The sequence below is a fragment of the Centruroides vittatus genome, unplaced genomic scaffold (genome assembly GCF_030686945.1).
Source record: "Centruroides vittatus isolate TY-2023 unplaced genomic scaffold, ASM3068694v2 contig_717, whole genome shotgun sequence".
Taxonomy (NCBI): domain Eukaryota; kingdom Metazoa; phylum Arthropoda; class Arachnida; order Scorpiones; family Buthidae; genus Centruroides; species Centruroides vittatus.
Window position 1 is genome coordinate 5,404,947 of NW_027122456.1, and position 23,134 is coordinate 5,428,080.

General features: G+C 29.9%; 1 protein-coding gene across 2 annotated transcripts in view; it reads right to left on the reverse strand.

Moving 5' to 3' along the window:
* The window catches only part of LOC136980727 (WD repeat-containing protein 91), a 36,750-nt gene that overhangs the window by 1,473 nt on the left and 12,143 nt on the right, over positions 1-23,134 (reverse strand). For both annotated transcript variants that reach the window (XM_067276923.1, XM_067276922.1), the window contains exons 6-15: positions 15,976-16,118; positions 15,783-15,910; positions 8,018-8,114; positions 5,947-5,984; positions 5,758-5,852; positions 5,494-5,590; positions 5,307-5,413; positions 3,176-3,323; positions 2,855-2,963; positions 2,663-2,775 (exon numbers count right to left, since the gene is read on the reverse strand). In XM_067276923.1, coding sequence (XP_067133024.1) covers positions 2,663-2,775; positions 2,855-2,963; positions 3,176-3,323; positions 5,307-5,413; positions 5,494-5,590; positions 5,758-5,852; positions 5,947-5,984; positions 8,018-8,114; positions 15,783-15,910; positions 15,976-16,118 — 1,075 coding nt within the window. The remainder of the gene's footprint in view (positions 1-2,662; positions 2,776-2,854; positions 2,964-3,175; positions 3,324-5,306; positions 5,414-5,493; positions 5,591-5,757; positions 5,853-5,946; positions 5,985-8,017; positions 8,115-15,782; positions 15,911-15,975; positions 16,119-23,134) is intronic.

The window sequence follows — 23,134 nt, forward strand, 5'->3', positions numbered from 1 at the left end:
TTATCAGTCAGACATTAAAACATGAAAAATGATTATTTATTGGAATGTAGAGTTTTTGGATTAAAAAGCATTTTTTTACTATAAATTGTTTTCATTAATCACTTTTATTTTGCTTAATAAGCATTACTTTTTTATTGAAATCGGATTTTGATTCCTTCTATACAAGAATTTTTTTAATGTTTTATTCTGCAGTGAAGACAGGAATTAAGTATATTATATACAAACAGTAGAACTAGATCTGATTTAAAGTTCATGCATGATAAAAGTACAAAATAACTGTCTTTTGGAAGATGTGTAGCTTAACAGTAGATAGGTGAGACTTCATTTACTATTATTTTGGAGTGTTCAGAAACTGGACTGCAATTTTGAAGTTGCAGAATTTGCCATCTGTCTGTGTCCTTTGTAATCTTGAAAATCGAAACCAGATATGGAAAACTTAGGGCCAGAGGCCTCGATTAACTAAATATGAACTTCTGGTCTGGACCAGAAGTCATGATTTCAATTCAAAATTTTCTCCAGAATGGAGATAATCAAGTCAGGCCAGTCATCTAGCTATTGGAGAAGTATGATATAAGAGGCAAGACCCTACTAAAATTGAGACAAGATATGGAAAGCTTAGGAGTTGGCAACTCCGATTATCAATACAGTCAACTTGTATTAATATGAATTGCTAGGGGAACACTGATTGGTTTTATCGAAAATTTGTATTAATGATTTTCAGGGTTGAGGTCATATAATTTACAGAATTACGGATTAATAAGCAATTGAAATCGCTAAATTATAATATTTTGAATTAATTTACTGTATGCTCTACTGTAAATTTAACTTTAAATAAAGTTAAATTTACAGTAGTGTGTCATTTATCCGAAAGCCGGTCAACCGAAACATCGGTTAACCGAAAGCTTTCCAGTTGGACTGTGTTGTGCTGAATCAAATGTTTTTGATACTAGATTAACTTCTAAAGTATAATTTTTTTGTTTTTATAATTTTCAATATATTTATTTTGTTTGTACAAAATAAAGAAATAATTTTTAACGATACAATAGCCTCTATTATTATAAAAATTTTTGTTAGGCTTAAAATCGACGATAATTCACCACAAAGCGACACGCAATGGAGAAAAATTTCAACATCAGATAGGTTAATATATTTTTTTGTACAAAATCGGTTATCTGAAAAATCAGTTATCCGAACAACCCTAGTCCCCAATTGATTCAGATAAACGACACTCTACTGTATTTACAAAATGAAATTAATGATTTAAATGATTTTCAAATCAAATAAAATGAGATGGAAATGGTATTTGCCATTTAAGTGTGAAGTTATAGTTTCTCATTAAAATTGTATTTACCATATCTACTTGTATTTTTATATGCATATATGTTATAAATAATAATTTCATAATATATATTTTTATGCTTGTAAATAATGTTTATTTATAAACATTAATAAAGTCATCTAGTACTAAAAATCTTAATAATGTTATGAGGCTTTATCTGTTAAAGTTTTACTAAATAACTATATAGTTATTTCTATGAGTTTGTTAACCACATCATTGTTATTTTTTTGTTTTTAAGTATGAAGCTAAAAGATAAAACTGTGTGTTATGGATTATTGTTCCTGTCTTTTTTTTTTAATGGATAATATGAAAAATGGTCTTGGATCAATTCTTTATTGTGGTTTTTCTTTTTTGGTACAATATATCTGTATTTGTATTTATTAATAATAATAAAATTCATTTATAACTACAGTAAACCCTTGCTAACTTGGACTTTGCATAACTCAAACAAATTTTTTCAAAACAGTAATTTAAAATTTCTTGACAATAGAAAAATTATAATTAATGAGTATTTTTGATATTCAGAAGTCTTTGTGATACTGTGCATTATACTACTATAGTCAGTAAATTACTAAAGACTACATTGCTGCATATTGTACTGTTATGAAATTGATTTATTTCCTGTAATAATAAACAAATTCAGTGGTTTAACCTACTAGAAACTCTGTAAAACTTCTGTATAGATCCAATTGTAAGAAATTACTGTACTGTATATTCACATCATCAGAGAAAACACCCTGCTGACTCAGATTTCTGTAAACTTGGGCAATCTTCATTCCCTATTAGTCTGAGTTAGCAGGGGTTTACTGTATAACAAACATGTAATAACATATTTCACTAAATTACTCAAAATAATATACTACATGAATTTATTCAATTTAATGGCTAAGATGATTAAGGCAGCTTACAATCACTCTATAGACATGGAATTGAATCCAGGGAAGCTAAACCCACAATTTCTTTGGCAATCTGTCTCAGATGGTTGGGTCCTGTACTGTACATTACCCAGCCACTCCCATTATGGTCATGATAAAATGGTCCTCTTAGTGCCCACAGGATGAAAAGAGATTCAAATATGAAATAAATGAATAACTCGATTTTTGTATGATTGTTAATGTTAACCATTAATATTTATTTAACTTTTAATCCTATATTATATCAGGATTAAATGTTCATCTATTAGCAAAACAATGCAAGAGGAAAGCATTTTTTTTAAGCATATTGGCTCTATTTTTTTTAAAACTATAAATATAATTATGCTTATATTCAGATTCGGATATAAGTTTAACACTTTTTGACATTTAAAAAATTTTAAAATATTACCTTTCCATCACCTCCCATTGTGTAGCATGCAGTTTCGTCTGGACTGAACTGTAAACAGAACACATCTCCATCATGTGCTGACCAAGTGGCAATACTTTCTCCAGCTCTCAAATCTGTACAATTTTAGAAAAAATAATACTTGAGAATATTTTTTTTTGCCATGAAAGAAATTTAAATAAAAATTTTATTTACCAAACATACAAATCCTTCCATCTACAGTGCCAGCTATTAGCAACTGGCCATTATGATTAAATGCACAGCAATTAACATTGGTATGGCTGCTTTCTTTCAATAGTGAACGCTTTAGAGAAAAAAGTTTCAAAAAATATATTTGACTTCAAAAATAAGAAATTTTTTAAGGCTTAATTTATAAAATAACATGAATGAATAGATATTTGATTTATATTAATTCTAAAATGTTTAAAGTATTTTTAGAGCTCATTTGTTTTTTGTTAAACTTTATTTCTAAACTAATTTATTTATTCTTTTACTTAATACTTTTTACTTCTTTACCTCAAATTGTATTGTTCTCATATCCCACAATAACAACTGCCCTCTTTGATTGGTTGTACTATCTGATTTTTCATTACTATGAGATGTATTTGGACTCGTTGAACAAGCAAAAAATGCTTCTGTGGGACTGCATACTAGAGTCATTATTCTATAAAAAAAAACATACAAAAGTTATAAAAACTGATTATATTTGTATGCTTCATTTTTATATAATGTATATAAAAATGAAGCATGAAAAATAAGTTATTGTTTCAACTTGAACAAAAGTGTCACCAAGTGTCTTGTAGCAAAAATGATGATACAATATTATCGCCTGTTAAATATAGATATTTTTATGATAGAAGGTGAGATAACTGAAGATTCCATATTGGCTATCCTTTTGCCTCATGCATAGCTGAAAACATTATTTACATCCAGGAGTCATGTGCAAGCAAATTTTGCATTACTTTTTGCATGCTGGCAGATAAATGTTAGTAAGACTATTTTCTTGTCACTTTGACATGAGGATCTAGTAGGAGTGGGCAAAATTTTCTCATGTGCCAACCAAAATTTTTGAGAGCATATTATTATTTAGTTCTTTTAAGTATGGTGAGAAAATTTTCAAATAATTAAAAATCACACACATACACACTTTAGAAACCTGATAAATGCTTTAAAAACCACAAAAAAATGTATATAATAACGGTTAAACAAATAAAAAAGAAGCACTCTAGTTATGACTGCCTGGTAAATGATGCAATGACTGAATGGGATAAAACTTGTAAGTCAGTAAATTGCAGAGAGAGATACTTTGGAAACAGGATGTTTACTCCATTTTCTTATTACTTATTATTACTAAAACAATTGATAGTGTTTGTTTTTTATTGTCTTTTTATTTAGTATGCTTTATTCAATAAAACTGTATTCTATTAAGTTAAAATATGTAAATCAGTAAACTTGTTGGATATTTACTTTTTAAGTTAGTAAGGTTGTGTGCCAGAATAAAGTCATCAACGTGCAAAGGGTTGCCTGTCCATGATCTAGGCCAAAGAAAACTGAATACAAAACTTATATGGAATCTGTCAAAAATGAAAGAAGGTTCATTCTTCAATCAGTGCCAACCTTTTGGAAAGTGCATACAATGACAACATATTCTTTTCTTCAGTTATAAGTAGAGATGAAATATGATGCCTGTGGTACAAATTTCAAACAAGGACAGAATGGAAAGACATCAATTCATTTACCTTGAAAAATTCTCAAACTTTAATTATTAAAAACAAACAATGCTTATTTTTCTTTTAGTTTAGAGCTATAGTGCATTAAGAAATTTTTTTCTAAGGATCTAACTTTTACTCAAGGTTTTTACATGAAACGTTTTTCACTTGAGTATTCATTGTCATCACACAGTTGAAGCATAAGAGAAATCTATTTTTTCATGATATAATACTACACCTGATATTAGCTGTCAGAAACTTTTTAAAACAAAAATCAAATTATTGTATTGTCATATGAAAATTTTATTTCGTGTTAAGAAGTGTTGAACAGATATTTCTTCAAGTATTTTTTCATATTTCCTAGTGTTACAATCATATTTTTTCCCCCATGATTTAAATGAGCATTGAATGGTCATCATTGCTAATATTCAAGTCATTGCAAAAGTCATGAAAGAACAAATGCAAAGTATTTTTAAAAAAATATCTACAGTTGTTTTAATGGCATTCAGAAACACTAGCCATGACATATTGATGCAATGGGAAATTATTTCAAAAACAACAAATAGCAGTTGGTATATAAGTATCACATATTCATTTTTATACTGTTGATTTTGTAACTTTATAGACATTGTTTTTTCTTTAATGTATATATATATACGACCTAACAGAAAAATAAAAAAAGTGATGGATTTTGGAAGATATTTATACAAATCCACAGAACAAGTTTGGATATTAGTTTTAATTTTACCTGCCTTCTAAAAAATCTTATATATAATTTAACACTATCTATCAGATATTACCTATTGCTAGACAATTATCTATCTAGATTTTGTTTCTTTTTTTTGTTAGACAGAATGCTTGATGTTTTAATAATTTATTAAGCATAAAATTTATATAGGAAATTTTTATAATAATAATAATAATAATAATGTTATTACTTTTGATCTTTAAGTAAACTGTTTGTTTCAGGAGAAATATCACACACATTTTTTCTCTCTTTAATGTCATAAAATCGAATGCGGCCAGTTGTATTTCCATGTAGAAGCTATAAATAAATAAAAAATAATATTTTAAATAAATATAATCTGACTCAATACTATTTAAGAATTCTAGAAATTAACTTACTAATCTTTCTCGCTTGGTTGCCCATTCTAGAGCCAATACACTACATTTTGAGACAATTGTGGTTATGGCTTGTGGGGACGGACTGGGATTCCATATTCTAATGAAAATAATATATATTAATATATATATAAAGATAAGATAATATTTCCATTTAAAAATTCCTAATATTATTTTTAAATAATAATAATCATTTAAACTATAAATTTGGAAAATTAAATAAAATTTATATTACTGAGATCTTTTATTGAAAATTAAATTACTTACTTAATAACTCCATCCATGTCAGCACTAGCAACAACAGACCCAGAATTGTTGAACTTACAATGTGTAATGCTGCTATGATGATCTTTGTATTGTTCCTATCATATGAAATTATAATTTTTATACATCAAATAGATATAATGAATTATAATTGAATATCAAAACATATATATGATTAGTCATTAAACTAACCTGACTTAGCACTAGAAAATTTCCTTTCAGAGACATACCTATTTATTAAATAAAAAAGTACAAATTTTAAATTAATATACACTATATATTGGAAATATATACATATTAAGATAATAGTACAAATAACATGATCAAGAGTGAGGAGAACCAATTGAAACAATTATCAGATATTTTTCTGGTTTTAAATAAGCTTAAACTTTTATTAAAGTTAAAGGTTTTTGTTATTTATAGTTTTAATCATATTTCAACACAAAAAATATTAATTTTTTCATAGGGTTGCATATAAAGGATGAGTCAAAAATGCCTTGCACTCTTTTCATTCCAAAAAGTACTGAAGATATCAAATGCTTCAACATCTTATTTGCTGAAAAAAATTTTAATCTCTTCATTAACATTTTTGACCTGTTCTACAAGTCATTCTTAAGGGCAAAATACAAGTTAATTGCTGTAAATTGAACATTATCAAAACAAACGTTTTCAAATATTGGAACAAAATTTAAATACAAATCTTGGAACATATTACAAAAAACACAACATATAAAAAAAACAATTAATTGTAACTAAATGAACAAAGATTTCAAAATAAGTAATCCAATAACAAAAATGAAAAACAAGAAGTTTAATCTTGGTTGCAAGGGCATTAAAAACTTAAGTTATGAACCATTATATTTTTATTTTATTTTCCACAATAAAGTTCCAAGCCATTGGCAAACCTTCAGTATTGCTAACATTCAAACATCCACTAACCTGCTTTTGTAAATTTCTATCTTCTCTGTGGGGTTTGGAATCGCCTAGGGAAGCGATTTCCGCCCTGTTTTAATATAACGAACTTTCAGGACGGAAAACCGTTAGAAACGGCCGTTAGAAATGACCGTTGGAAGAACCGTTGAGTTTCAAGTCGACGACAGACGGACGATTGGCTGGTGGAAAATGACCATTGGCCAGACGCATTCAGATTTGATTGGCGGACGGCTCAAACGCCGGACACTATTTAAGCAGTAGTTTCGGCGGGAACAGGGTTGGTATCGGGATCGGCTGGGTTGGTATCGGGAAGATCGGATCGGATCGGATTAGGATCGTTGTTACCGAAGTTCTAACTGTCTCTCTCGTTGGACGCAACGGAAATCTGGGGAAAGTAAACCCCAGTGTTTTAGTACGAACTTGTTCCTGACTCGGAGGTGCTGTTAATTACAAGTCTGTTTGTGGAGGTCGTAAGGAGTTTCTTTCGACGAACGTGTACGGGAATAGTCGGTTGTCGTTGGATTAGTGTTTGTGCATATTTAATTGTGACTCTAATTTGTATTATTTTGTACATTTATATTGTAAATATAAACTTTGTGTTTCGTCAAACCGACTGAGTGGTTATTTTGAACATTACTTTCTCCATGTTTATTGAATTTTGTTTGAACTTTTTCAAATTGAACTTTTCATTTTTGTTATTGACTTATTTATTTTACAATATTTATTTGTGTTTATATATCTTGTTTTTTTTTGTAATACATTAATTTAATTTAAATTCATAATATGTTCCAAAATTTGTATTTAAATTTTGTTCCGTTTGAAAATATTTGTTTTGAAAATGTTTAATTTACATCAATTAACTTGTATTTTGTACTTGAGGATGACTTGTAGAACGTTCATGAAGGGATTGGAATTTTTCAACAAATAAGGTGTTGAAGCATTTATTATTTTCCTGCTGAGTGCAATTTCAGTTAGTACTGAAGATATATTAATTTTGTTATTGTAGTTACAGAGAAAGTAATGCATGGAGAATCAGATAAACTTTTTTTATTGACCCTGTATGTTCCAAGATTTGTATTTGATTCATTGTAGAAATTGATTAAAATTGATATCTTAAAACAAGATCATTTTACTGCTTAGAAATTTAAATCTGTTTACACAATACTAATTAAAAATCCAGAAAATGATTTTAGACTAATTAAATGGTGCTCTTTTACATTGTTATTGGATCTAATGATAAGTACACATGAGAAATAATTATATATTACTGTATTTATATACTGTAATGAATTTGAAATCATAAAAACACTTTTTAAATATATTAAGTCACCTTCACTTATTACTTCAGGAACTGCACATGGAAGTGACGTTCTCCTGGTGGTTTGGTCAGTTGAGCGTAAACCTTCAAACTTTGCAGTTTCTTGACTCTTAAAACCAAATTATTTTTTTGAATAAATTATACATTTTTACATAATAAACCACAATATAACAAATTAAGAAATTATACAGATTATTATATTTAAATATAATTAAAAATATAAAGGAAATTATAATTATTTTTTTCTATTTAATTTTTAAGGTTCAAACATTATAAAAAATACCAATAAATACATCTTAAATACAGAAAATATTTTTTAAACATTAATATATTTTTTAATTAAAATATAAAATTTATATATTTCTAGTAGATTCATAAACATAATTTATAAAATTTAAATTAAGCCAATTGCCAAAATAAACTATATTTACTCGTGTATAAGACAATCTCGCATATAGGATGAGGTGTGACTTTAAAGATCAAAATAAAGAAAATTAGATATATTAATACAATTCTGATTTTATTTCATTTAATCACAAATAAAATATTATCAAATGCATGTAAATGCATACATTCTCCCACAAAAATTACTAACATTTTAAACTTTAAGGAAAAATCTTGTAAAATTGAAAATATAATTTGTTCATGTAAAGCTAGACAATCAGGAACCTTTTTTGCCAATTCTTAATAGTCTAATCCATTCTCTGTCAATTACATTTATGAGTTTCTCCGAATTCTGATTTCCAAATAATCATCTGTTTTCACACGGGAATGAATTAAAACTTATACTGGGCTCCTGTGTGATTTTGAAATTTCATTTGTTTGTTTTGTCAAGTTATGGCAAAGCAACACCTGAGCAATCTGCCTAGGGGAATGCCTTCCGGGAGGTCTTTTTAAGGGTAACTGGCGTTACAGCCCTATTCATGCGTTACAGATGTGGAAAAACCCAGAAAACTCCACCTGGCCAGCCTGTCCTGATGAGGCATGATTCCACAACCGAACTCCCAGTGTTCAGGGAATAGAACCACTTGGCCACTGGTGTGCTGATTTTAGAATTCAATTCAAAAGCTTTGCTTTTCCTATTGCTATTCATCTTTACTCCTGACAATACACAAGAACGATTCAGACAATCCAGATAAAATAGTTTTGTTTTTAAACACCAGAAGGCAAGCATCCAGTAAAAAAATGCAAATACACAGTTGACAAAAATTATTGCAAAAATGCAAAAATCCTTCGCTCATGCATATAGGATGACCTAGGTTTTGAAGCAGTAAAAAATGAATAAAAACCTCATCTTATATGCGAGTAAATACGGTATATCTAATACTAAATGAATATTTTCCTTTTTAAAGCAAAACAGTAATTAACATGCATAGTTATTTTCATATAGCATGTAATTTGCAAAATATGCTTATAAAACTTTCAATTTTTATTATATTAAAAGAAAATTTTAAAATTCTAATAAAAAATTCAATAAAAAAATATCAATATTAAAGATAAAATAAAATCATAACTACATACATAAATGATTACTATTGTATAAAGTTTGTATTTTAGATTCAGAACATACTTTTACATATTTTCATATACGAAATATAAAAATCTAAATAACATAATAAAATACGAACAAGTTGAAAATCTAACAAAATTTTTTAGTAATCGAAAAAATAACAAGTAAATTGTTATCTAAAACATGAGAGAAACTAAAATAAGAAATAAAGATTAATGTCCTGTTTTATTGTGCTTGTAATCCTATTTTCTGTTCATATTATGAGTACCACAGACCAGGGCTGTGGAGTCAGAGTCAGGAAAAATGTGTCAACTCCGACTCTGGCATTTCAAATTTAATTTAGTTTTTTTATTTAAATGAAAGAAAATTTATTTTATATTTAATAATTTTTAAAAATGTTTTTGTATTTTGTTATAATTCATTTATTTTAAATACAAAATGCAAACATGGCCAGTGTTATTACATTTAATACATATAAAAAATATAAATACGACATTACAAAGTTGGGACTTTGTCTTTTGTCTTTACTTCTGCCGTTCACACCATCAGCAGTCCTTAAGGTTTCACAGTCCCTCAGAGACGACCTTTCCTTTGAGGCTACTGCCTCCGTAAAAGAATGCAAAACAAATAAAAGCGTCCTCTGGTGTTATTGCCACAGTAAAAATATCACATTTTAAGTAAAAATTAATTACAGAAACATGGCTGGCATTATTACATTTAATAAATATAAAAAATATAAATACGACATTACAAAGTTGGAACTTTGTCTTTTCCTGATGGTGTGAACGGCAGAAGTAAAGACAAAAGACAAAGTCCCAACTTTGTAATGTCGTATTTATATTTTTTATATTTATTATTAAATATGTATCAATAGTTTTCTTTGTAGTATTTGTTTTTAGTAGTTAAATTGTTTTGACTTAATTGAATTTGAATATTTTTGAATCATTCTTTATTATCCCTGCTCTAAATGAGTACTCTATTTTTCTGAATGAGCCAGACTAATTGATCACAGTATATATTTTTCTTTTCTGAACAAGGGGCTAAAGTAGCTGAATCGCACACTTCTTAATTGGACTAACTTTTCTGGAAAAGTGAAATTGAAGTGCAAATGTTGTAGAATAAAAATATGTAGATGTTGAATTTTATCGCCCCTTTTTTCTCTTATTAAATATTTGTTAAAAATTCATTTTTTTATACAAATAAATATTAATATAAGTTAAATATTAAAAATACTAACTATAAAAGTATTTAGGTAAATGCTCAGGGCTCCTTTCAGAGTTCAGAGTAGGGTACTCCCCTATGAGCACCTCTGCTCCCCATAAAATGACTTGGTTTTTAATTTTGCCAGAGTCGGGATACTAAAATTGTCAGGAGTTGAAGTCAAAGTCAAGTGTTTTGTTACCGACTCTGCAGCCCTGCCACAGACAATAAGTTAAATAAAGAAGCAAACTCATCAGTTTGCCATACTGAATGCTATTTCTTTTATTAACTCTCCTCAGTGGCATAGCGTGGGTGTCAGCCGCCCAGGGCGGAGAAAAATTTCGTAGCCTCCTTATTTAGGTATCTCAATTCAAAAGACTAAAATATACAGTAATTCTAAAGAACTTTTCAGCAAAGAACAATCATCATTATTGTGTATTTTTGTATTTATTGTGAAATTTTGCCACCCCCTAAAAGTGCTGCCTGGGGCGGGCCGCCCCTGACGCCCCCACTACGCTACGCCACTAACTCTCCTGCCAGTATGGCAGGAGAGTTAATAAAAGAAATAGCATTCAAGTATGGCAAACTGATGAGTTTGCCATACTTGAATGCTATCAACTTTTATTATTATTCAACTTTTCAACTATTATTCAACTGAATCAACTTTTATTATTAATAAAAGAAATAGCACTAATAAATGCATGAGTCACTATGTTGTGCTGAAATAAATATACTTGACATCAAAAATACAATACAGAGAACAAACTTCTGAAAGACATTTGATATAGATAATATTCACAAATGGTATAAAAAAAATTTCATTCTTGCACCAGAAACTAGCCAAACATTTAACAAATATAATAAACAATCTACAAGACATTTCAAAATTCCTTATACAAGACATCATATACAGTATATGTAACCCAGTGTTTTTAGTGTTTCATTTTGATAACACTAAAAACACTATACAATATTATACCAATCACATCCTTTCTACAAAACATTATAATCATGCATTACAAACAAAATATACTAGCATACTGAATAATTCAATAATTTCACAAAATAATGAAAAAGTTGTCATAGAAATTACATGGGATGCAAAAAACTATTGTTTATAGATTCAGCTACTGTTTTCTATGACAAGCACATAAACATATAAATATGTTTTTGCACCTACATAAGCATATGTAAATTACAGGAAAACATTCAAAAGCAACTTACATTTATGATTATTACAAAATTACACTAAACATATGAAATATATCCAACATCTATATTTCTAGAAAATACTGGAGATTGTTATTACACCTCAGATTTTCATAACACGTACATTAAAATAAATTAAATACACAAAAAATTTTTCAAAGAAAAAAGTCCACTCTTGTGCTGTCTTGTCTTAAACCCACTCTCCAATAGGCTAAATCAGAGATTCTCAATTATTTTGGATTCAAAGCATACTTTAACAATCTTGTCAAGATTGCAGCAGATGGTTGATTGTGATCAACCAGATCATCACAGAATTACTGTCCAAATCAAAATGTTGAAACCTTGTTCATCTACTAACCATGGATAAAAGAAACTTCATATAGAAAAATAAATCATAAAGAATGGTTTTGCACTTAGAAATAATTCAGCATCATTGAATTCATAGATGAAGGCAAGATATACAAGTATTTAGGATTTCAACAGGCCAACTTCAGAGAACATTCAAAAATAAGAGAGACTAACAAAGGAATATCACAATAAACTCAATACTGATAATACAGTTCAATGCAAAATACACATTTAAAGCAACAAATATTAGTATGCACATACTCATTTGAAGTTTTACATTAAGCACATATAGAATTAGAACAACTCTAAATGATAATGCAATCATGATTAACAAAGCATAAGAAACCTTAAATTCTCCTTAGTGAAACTAACTCTTCCTAATAATGAGAAAAGAGGAGGCTTGACGTAATAAATTCTTACAACAAAAGTACAGACATTGCAAGAGCATTTCTACAAAATAAGAAATATCAAAATTACACAAAGCTGTAACTCTTGCAGATGAAAGAATACCAATAAACTTACACAACACTGACTTTGATAAACAATATATAAAAAGATACGAACACTATCAAGCACTCTCAAAATCAAAAAGAACTTCATAGAATACATCCTAATGATCTTGGAATAATGTTGACAAAGCTATATCAAATAGCTGATTGGCTCACAAATGCCTTTTTGGAGAGATAGAAGAGTTCATGATTGCCATATAAGATCATACTACATAAATACAAAATATTACAGAATGCATATCTTAGAAGAAAACACAGATGACACTTTTGAAAAATGTTACATATTTTGCCCAAAACTATACAACATATCACATCAGACTGTAAGCTTTTAGCACAAATAGACCAACTTACATCAACACAACTAAATAACAATCATAATACATACTCGCCAGCCCTTCTTTAGATTGAAGGATAACTGGGATGATGATAGAAAATGTTGATTTTTGAATAAAAACACTGACAGCATAAAAAGCAAAAAAATTCTTTATATTAATATTTATATTGCACAATGCTCATATTAAATACAATTTAATAAGCAAAATTAAACGTTATCTCTGCATGTGATATCTTACAAAATTATCGACATAAACACTGTCAAGAGTTTGGCAATAGCTTTCTACTCTTTAACATTACAATTTAAAAAAGATCAAGTATTTTATGAGACACATCATAAATCTAGGTATGGATTTATGATGTGTTCCATCTTGATGTCACGGATCTTGATATTGCAGTGCCTTTCTGCGATGTTTTGCTTTGTTAATAATTTCTTTCATTACAGTGTACTTATGGCAGTTTATTGACTTTCATTGCAATTATTAAGGCCAATAATTTTTCTGATTGTGATTTATTTCCTATCTGTCTTCTTTTATCATATTGAATATCTTCTCCTTTTTCCACACAGCAATACAGAAATAATAATAATAATAATAATAATAGTAAGGCTGCTGTGTGGCAAAACCATCAGCAGGCCTACTATTTACAAAGATTACAAATCTTTGTAAAATCCACAAATCTCAAAGAACCATCTGGTTTCTTTTCTTGAGAAAGTTAAGAATATATAGTCCTTATAAGTTTATACGGCCTTAAGTGATGAATCAGATGTTTCTTCAGAGAAACTGTAGCACTGCTCAATAATTTGATCTAAAGTAACTTGTTTCTTTCCACTGATGATTCAGCCATAATTGATTTAACCATTATGGCAGTAACATTGCCAGACTTGAGAATGCAATTTATCTAATCTCCCATTTAAAATCATCACATTTGAACTAAAATTCTCATACATATACAAATATACATACATAAAAATATCAATCTTGGTTCTTTCCCAGTTGAAGGAATCTGAGAACTTCATTCTGGTTTGCTTCGGTCATTCATAATAAAATACATACAATGTTAATTTTTTTCCATCTGATGGTTCTTTTCATTTAATAAATATTTGGAAACAAATATGCAGGGACCACCATTTATTAATTCTGTGTCTGGACAATACAATATCAGTGACCAACCTTCCTTTTTAGGCTACTAGCCACCAAACACTAAAATGTCCTTTTAAAAAACACAAAAATTTCCAATTAAAAAATATAAAATTTTTCTAGAAAAGGAACTGGTGATATACGAACGTCTTCACGATGACCATCTAGCCTTTGTGGGGTTTTTTGGCTTTATCCATGACGAAGAAGCATTGTATTGTATTGTATTGTCCAGAACACAGAATTAATAAATGATGGTCCCTGCATGGGAAAATTTTGTCTCCAAATATTTATTAAATTAAAAGAACCATCGGACGGAAAAAATTAATCATAATTGGAAAATATTGTCGCCAGGGGACAGCTTTTCTAAATCTGCATTTTCCAGTGCTTCTTTGTCGTGGATAAAAAGCTGAAACACCCCAAGAAGGCTAGATGGTCATTGTGAAGACGTTTGTATATCACCAGTTCCTTTTTTAGAAAAATTTTATATTTTTTAATTGGAAATTTTTGTGTTTTTTAAAAGGACTTTTTAGTGTTTGGCAGCTAGTAGCCTAAAAAGGAAGGTCAGTTGCCAATATTGTATTGTCCAGAACACAGAATTAATAAATGGTGGTCCCTGCATGGGCGAACTTTGTCTCCAAATATTTATATATACAATGTATTCAACGTATATATTGGTATTAGACTCATTAAATGAACTGTCTATGTGATAATAATAAATTCTTTAAAAATGCTGACAAAAGAGAAAAGCAAACTGTCCACTGATGGAGCATGCCAAACACTGATGGTTGACAACTACGATAATACATGAAAAGCTTTCAAACAAACTGAAATTATTACACACCTATTTACCATATTACAAATGCACACTGCAAACAGTATTAGAGAATATTACATACAAAATATACTATAATGGAGTCATAACTACAGACAAAAACAAATCATCACAACAGAGATCACATTCATTGACAAACAAAATATTACATACATCATAAACATATCCATTCCACAACATATGAAAAAATTAGTAAATATTCGAAACTCAGTCATTAAATAAAAATCAGATGTAAAAAAATGGATAACGTACTTATTGTGTTTGTAAACCTCCCTTACAAAGGTATTATACCAAATTACACAAAACTTAACCATAATATTTTCACATGTTAAAAGAAAAAAATAGCAAATACATATCACAAAATCAAGAATTTTTTGAATTCAGATTCATGTACTAACAGGCATTCAAATCTGATAGAACAGTTGTTTTTAGTAACTACATCTTCAAACCACAGATGACAAATTCATCTCAAATTTGGAAAATTAGTGTGTCCTACAAAATATCAGATTAAATTAAGCACCCAAATTTAACTAAAAGTTATATAATAAATAATTTTTTAATTAAATATGCTAGATTGGAATCTTGATTTCAATCTTGTTATTAAAAACACCAACAAGCAGGCATCACATTTACTAGATTATAAAGTTTCTAAATATAAATAATAATAGAAAATAATGTAATCATGTAAACTAAATACTGTTTGTGCTTGAAGTTTCTTTTTTTCTTGTTCCATCTGCATTTTCTTTTTTGTTGTTAAACATGTTGATGCTATTGGTTGTGGACTTGGTATACTAGGAGATCTTTGTTTCAATTTTGGAAAAGATCCTGAATAAATCAAATACATTTTCATTAATTAATACAGATTTAACAATTTAACTCAAAAACCTCACCTATTGTTTCTTCTGTTGCCTGTTTTCTCAATTCACTTTGACTTTGATGCCGTCTACCCAATATGGGTGAAGCAGGAAGACCACTACTAATATTTTTAATGAGTGTTTTAATTGATTTTGATTGGCTTTCTGCAGGAGGTTCTCTATTAAATTGGAAAATTCAGAATTTATTTTTATAATAATAAAGATTATTTGAAGTAAATATGTTGAAATAGAATAATTTTAAGAAAAAGTAATAGAAAATGTATTGGTATCCTGTGTCAGTATTTTTCATAATTTAAAATCAGAATTACTACAGATGATTTTGATATCATTTTATATCAATAAAAAAAATATATTATCATCAGTATTCTAATATAAAATTGTAATAACATATTTGCATCTAGTCTAAATGTGTTGAGGACAATAAACACTCAAAAATTAAATCTGAATTGGAGGAATTACTATGAAATTATTTAAAATTTAATTTGTAATTTTAAATAAAAATGTTCCACATTAAATGTACTAAGATTAAAAATTGTAATAATTAAAAATTTTTTTTTCATATTTTTAACAATTTTTCTTTTCAAAAGTACAGCAAATTTAAAACATTTTAATTGTGATAATGAATTTTCTTAATAAATGAATTTATGAATTTAAATAACTGTTTATTTAAAAAAATCAGTTATAATGAAATTACAGTAATGTACTGTATATTCTCAAAAATCAATACAATGAAAGAAAAACTTAAAAACATCAAATTAGCAATAAAGAAATAAAACTAGTTAATAAAAATTTTAACTAATTTTCAAATTATGATAATAATATATTATTATTAAATCAAAATAATAAAATCAACTCAAAACAATCAAACTTATGCATACACTTAACACCTTATTCTTGCCGAGAAATATAAATTTATTTAAAACAAACAAACGTTTTCAGCCTGATTCACAGGCCATCTTCAGGTTTAGAATACATTTGAATTAAAAATTCTATCATTGGAACACAAAATTCAAATTCAAAATTAATAAGAAACATTTAAACAAAAAATTAAATAGACAACATAAATACCAATAAAACTAAAACATAAAAATATATAAACATGCAAGAAACGAATATATAAGTATTAATAAATGCAATACTAAGACATTCAATAAAACCGCTATAACTATTGGTTAGAGCCCTTATTAAACTTCCTAACCATGAACTTCCACGCAGAGGGTAGACTTTCTGCGTCCCTCGCATTTAGACAGCCTTCTTGTAATCTACTCCTATAAATCTGCAACTTTTCTGCTGTCAATGCCAAAGATGGAGAAGATAAAGGGTTTATGATGGTCGCCTCATTCCATTTAACTATAGCTCCTGGCGCTTGCGCCATTTGGGACAAAATTGTTGCATTAGACCTCTTTCTGATGTTATAACTATGCTCCTTGATTCTAAGCCCTAAACTTCTAGTGGTTACTCCAATGTAGTCTTTTTTAACGCCCAATTGCATGTTCTCATATGGAATTTTATAAACTCCTGCTTTCTCTTCTGATTTTATACCATCTTTATCATTCCTGAGGATTTTGTATAAATTAGGCGCCCTTTTTAAAAGCATTCTCGAACCTTTTTTGTGTGCAATCTCCTTCATGACTGCATTCATACTTTCATTATACGTAAATTTTACGCTTCTATTAGGAGCATTTTTAAAAAACCTTTTTTCGATGTTGGCTTCATATTTCCTAATTATTCCCAGAATCGTACTTTTTTGGTAACCTAGGGCCTTGGCTACGTCTATTATTCTATTTATTTCTTTCCTCCTGTCTTGTACTCTTTCACAATACAAAAAAGCTCTTCTTATTAAAGCTCTGAAAGCCGCAATTTTATATTTATACGGATCCTTGGATTGGGAGGGAATATACAAAGGGCTGTGTGATGGTTTAATAAAAACGTTAGTGGACAGGTGGCCTTTTTTGAATGTAATATCAATGTCGAGAAAATGCAGATTCAAGGAACTCTTCTGTTCCAATCTTAAAGTAAGGCCATCACTGTTATCGTTGATCTTATCCAAAAAATCCTTGATTCTGCTGTTATTTCTCCATAATATAAATAAGTCATCAACGTATCTGCTAAAATACATGATATCATCCTTAAAATCATGAAAAACTCTTCTTTCCAGCCTTCGCACCACCAATTCACATAGGATCCCTGAAAGCGGGCTTCCCATAGGGACCCCTCTTCTCTGTCTGTAGACCTGCCCATTAAAAGCGAAGCAAGATTCACGGCAGACCAAACTAGCCAAATTCTCTACTTCCTCAGTATAATTAAGCAATTCTGAGTTATTACAGTATAAGAAGTCCAATAGCGCCTCCTCACACGATTCTATCCTAACCGACGGATACATGCTCTCATAGTCGAAAACAGTTGCAACTTCATCCTCCATTAACGCTATATTCTGTAGATCTTTAACCACTTTCATAGGATCACGTGCAACTAGAGTATCTGTGTCCAGCTGCGATGATAAATACTCATGCAACTTCTTCTCTAACACAAACGTGGGACCCCTGCATTTCTCTACTACAGGTCTTATTTCTTTACCGGTTTTATGCACCTTAGCGAAAGCAAATAACCTAGGTGTTCCAGGCCTAGGGTTCCTACACTTCTTGAGAAAAGGCAAAACCTTGGAAAGTTTAGAGACCTCTAGTTTTCTGACCTTTCTATCCAAGCTTCCAATAAAATTGCTGTTGATCTTTTCACATTCTGTCTTTTCGATATAATCCATTAGTGCTTCGTTATATGTACGCCTTTTCATGATGACTAGTTGCTTACTTTTATCGGCCCTAGTCAACACCAATTCATTCTGCCTTCATCAATTCTTAGTGAGCCGGATATCACTACCTCCAATATCTTGCTTTCGGTCCCTCTGCCTGTCGTTAAGGACTGCTTTCCATCTGAAGTACTCTTTCTCTAAATCGTCTAGCCCAACAATGCCCCTTTCAATTTCCTGTACTGAGGTTTCCCAATTCATAGCCTCCACTGGAACAAAATTTGGGCCTTTTTCTAGGAGCTTCCTGATCCTTCCTGGTACTTCTATTTGGTCCCATGCGCAGAAAGTAACAAGGTTTTTCTTTGTATTACTATCCTTTTGCTTGTGCATAATCCATTGCAATTTCTTTACATAGTTATTAGTATAATTCTTCTGGACCGTTTCAGCTAGACCTACTACTCTTTTATTAACATCTAGTTTTTCTGGATCTTCGTTATATATGGTGTTTTCTAGGTTAACGAGATCATTCAATAATCCGAATTTTTTGTTCTTCGTAATCCGAATAGACTTCTTGAGGCAAGCCAAACAAAACCCGAATTTCAGTGAACCGCAGAAGAATTATACTAATAACTATGTAAAGAAATTGCAATGGATTATGCACAAGCAAAAGGATAGTAATACAAAGAAAAACCTTGTTACTTTCTGCGCATGGGACCAAATAGAAGTACCAGGAAGGATCAGGAAGCTCCTAGAAAAAGGCCCAAATTTTGTTCCAGTGGAGGCTATGAATTGGGAAACCTCAGTACAGGAAATTGAAAGGGGCATTGTTGGGCTAGACGATTTAGAGAAAGAGTACTTCAGATGGAAAGCAGTCCTTAACGACAGGCAGAGGGACCGAAAGCAAGATATTGGAGGTAGTGATATCCGGCTCACTAAGAATTGATGAAGGCAGAATGAATTGGTGTTGACTAGGGCCGATAAAAGTAAGCAACTAGTCATCATGAAAAGGCGTACATATAACGAAGCACTAATGGATTATATCGAAAAGACAGAATGTGAAAAGATCAACAGCAATTTTATTGGAAGCTTGGATAGAAAGGTCAGAAAACTAGAGGTCTCTAAACTTTCCAAGGTTTTGCCTTTTCTCAAGAAGTGTAGGAACCCTAGGCCTGGAACACCTAGGTTATTTGCTTTCGCTAAGGTGCATAAAACCGGTAAAGAAATAAGACCTGTAGTAGAGAAATGCAGGGGTCCCACGTTTGTGTTAGAGAAGAAGTTGCATGAGTATTTATCATCGCAGCTGGACACAGATACTCTAGTTGCACGTGATCCTATGAAAGTGGTTAAAGATCTACAGAATATAGCGTTAATGGAGGATGAAGTTGCAACTGTTTTCGACTATGAGAGCATGTATCCGTCGGTTAGGATAGAATCGTGTGAGGAGGCGCTATTGGACTTCTTATACTGTAATAACTCAGAATTGCTTAATTATACTGAGGAAGTAGAGAATTTGGCTAGTTTGGTCTGCCGTGAATCTTGCTTCGCTTTTAATGGGCAGGTCTACAGACAGAGAAGAGGGGTCCCTATGGGAAGCCCGCTTTCAGGGATCCTATGTGAATTGGTGGTGCGAAGGCTGGAAAGAAGAGTTTTTCATGATTTTAAGGATGATATCATGTATTTTAGCAGATACGTTGATGACTTATTTATATTATGGAGAAATAACAGCAGAATCAAGGATTTTTTGGATAAGATCAACGATAACAGTGATGGCCTTACTTTAAGATTGGAACAGAAGAGTTCCTTGAATCTGCATTTTCTCGACATTGATATTACATTCAAAAAAGGCCACCTGTCCACTAACGTTTTTATTAAACCATCACACAGCCCTTTGTATATTCCCTCCCAATCCAAGGATCCGTATAAATATAAAATTGCGGCTTTCAGAGCTTTAATAAGAAGAGCTTTTTTGTATTGTGAAAGAGTACAAGACAGGAGGAAAGAAATAAATAGAATAATAGACGTAGCCAAGGCCCTAGGTTACCAAAAAAGTACGATTCTGGGAATAATTAGGAAATATGAAGCCAACATCGAAAAAAGGTTTTTTAAAAATGCTCCTAATAGAAGCGTAAAATTTACGTATAATGAAAGTATGAATGCAGTCATGAAGGAGATTGCACACAAAAAAGGTTCGAGAATGCTTTTAAAAAGGGCGCCTAATTTATACAAAATCCTCAGGAATGATAAAGATGGTATAAAATCAGAAGAGAAAGCAGGAGTTTATAAAATTCCATATGAGAACATGCAATTGGGCGTTAAAAAAGACTACATTGGAGTAACCACTAGAAGTTTAGGGCTTAGAATCAAGGAGCATAGTTATAACATCAGAAAGAGGTCTAATGCAACAATTTTGTCCCAAATGGCGCAAGCGCCAGGAGCTATAGTTAAATGGAATGAGGCGACCATCATAAACCCTTTATCTTCTCCATCTTTGGCATTGACAGCAGAAAAGTTGCAGATTTATAGGAGTAGATTACAAGAAGGCTGTCTAAATGCGAGGGACGCAGAAAGTCTACCCTCTGCGTGGAAGTTCATGGTTAGGAAGTTTAATAAGGGCTCTAACCAATAGTTATAGCGGTTTTATTGAATGTCTTAGTATTGCATTTATTAATACTTATATATTCGTTTCTTGCATGTTTATATATTTTTATGTTTTAGTTTTATTGGTATTTATGTTGTCTATTTAATTTTTTGTTTAAATGTTTCTTATTAATTTTGAATTTGAATTTTGTGTTCTAATGATAGAATTTTTAATTCAAATGTATTCTAAACCTGAAGATGGCCTGTGAATCAGGCTGAAAACGTTTGTTTGTTTTAAATAAATTTATATTTCTCGGCAAGAATAAGGTGTTAAGTGTATGCATATGTATATTTTGCTGAGTGCTTTGTGATATTTTACAATCAAACTTAATTTAAAATTAAAATTTATATCTGAGTGATAATGAAATAAATTAACTTCTCTAGGAGTTAGACAAAGTTCATTTATAGTCATCTATATGGTTAGGCAATGTAGGACACACAGGCTTCAGATTCAGGCTACATAGGCTTCAGGCTTAAAATTTATATTCAAGTTAATGTTATTGATACAGCATATAAAGAAATAAAATTACTTGTAATAAACTGAATGAGCTATTGCTTTCTAAATATTATTTAATAGAAACCAAATGGAGTAGAGTTTTATATAAAATCAGATAAAAACAACAATAAATTTAGATTAACTTTGATTAGCTTAGAAGATTGCTAATTATGTTTAATATTGGTATGGTCAAAAGAAATTATGATAAACTGTGTTTATCAGTAAAGTCAGATATTAAATAATTGCTATATGTATATTTTTTAATATTATAAAAATTTTATAAAGTTTACACGAATTTCTTTTGCAAGTAGTGTTTATAATCAAAGCAATAAAATGCTTGCAGATGGATAATTATTTCTTTTGCTTTTCATATATTTACTAACACTAAGAATGATACAGTGGAACCTTGCTTAACGAGCACCTCGCACTATGAGTATTTTGCATAACGAACAAAACAAATTGTAAAAAATTTGCCTCGCTTAATGAGCAATGTTTCGCATAATGAGTGAAGAGGAGAGGGGAAGTCCCGAGCTGTGCGCATGCAGCATGCTTCATCAGTCTGTGTTTAGCACTTGTTCTGCTAGCATCTTGGTGTCGCTTGCGATCACACATTTTTCCAAACTTGTGTTCACACATATTACTTATAAACACCAACAACCATAGCCTGTTATATAATAAACACGCCAAACGATATGCCAAATTCTTGAGTCATTAAATTTAATGACCAATTCCAAATTAAATTTTAGAAATGTCTGAATTAAAAATAAACTATTTACAATTATTAAATTTAATACAAGATGGAAGCATAACTGCCTACCCTAGTCAAATTAATTAATTTCTAATATTTAATTATAGCCTTTACATAACCCAAGAATTTTGCATATTGATTGGAGTGTTTATCAAACATATTAGCTGTGATTTTTTTTTGTTTCTGAAATCAAAGTCTCATTCCAGGATGGTTCATTCTGTGCTAGAAGAAAAAATGATGATTCATGCTCCTTAACAGTTTATATTGTACAATTTTCTTTTTGAAATAAACGTTATACATAAAACATTTGAGCATTTTTTCGGCGTGGAATGCATTATCGTATTTTACATTAATTTCTATGGAAAAAATTGTTTTGCTTAATGAGTGTTTCACATTATGAGTAAGACTCTGGAACGAATTATGCTCATTAAGTGAGGTTCCACTGTATTTTATACAACATATAACTATAGGATAATTAAAAGTAATAAAAATACATTTTTAATCAAGATATATAACATGATTGAAAGCTTGTTAAATATCATTCCTA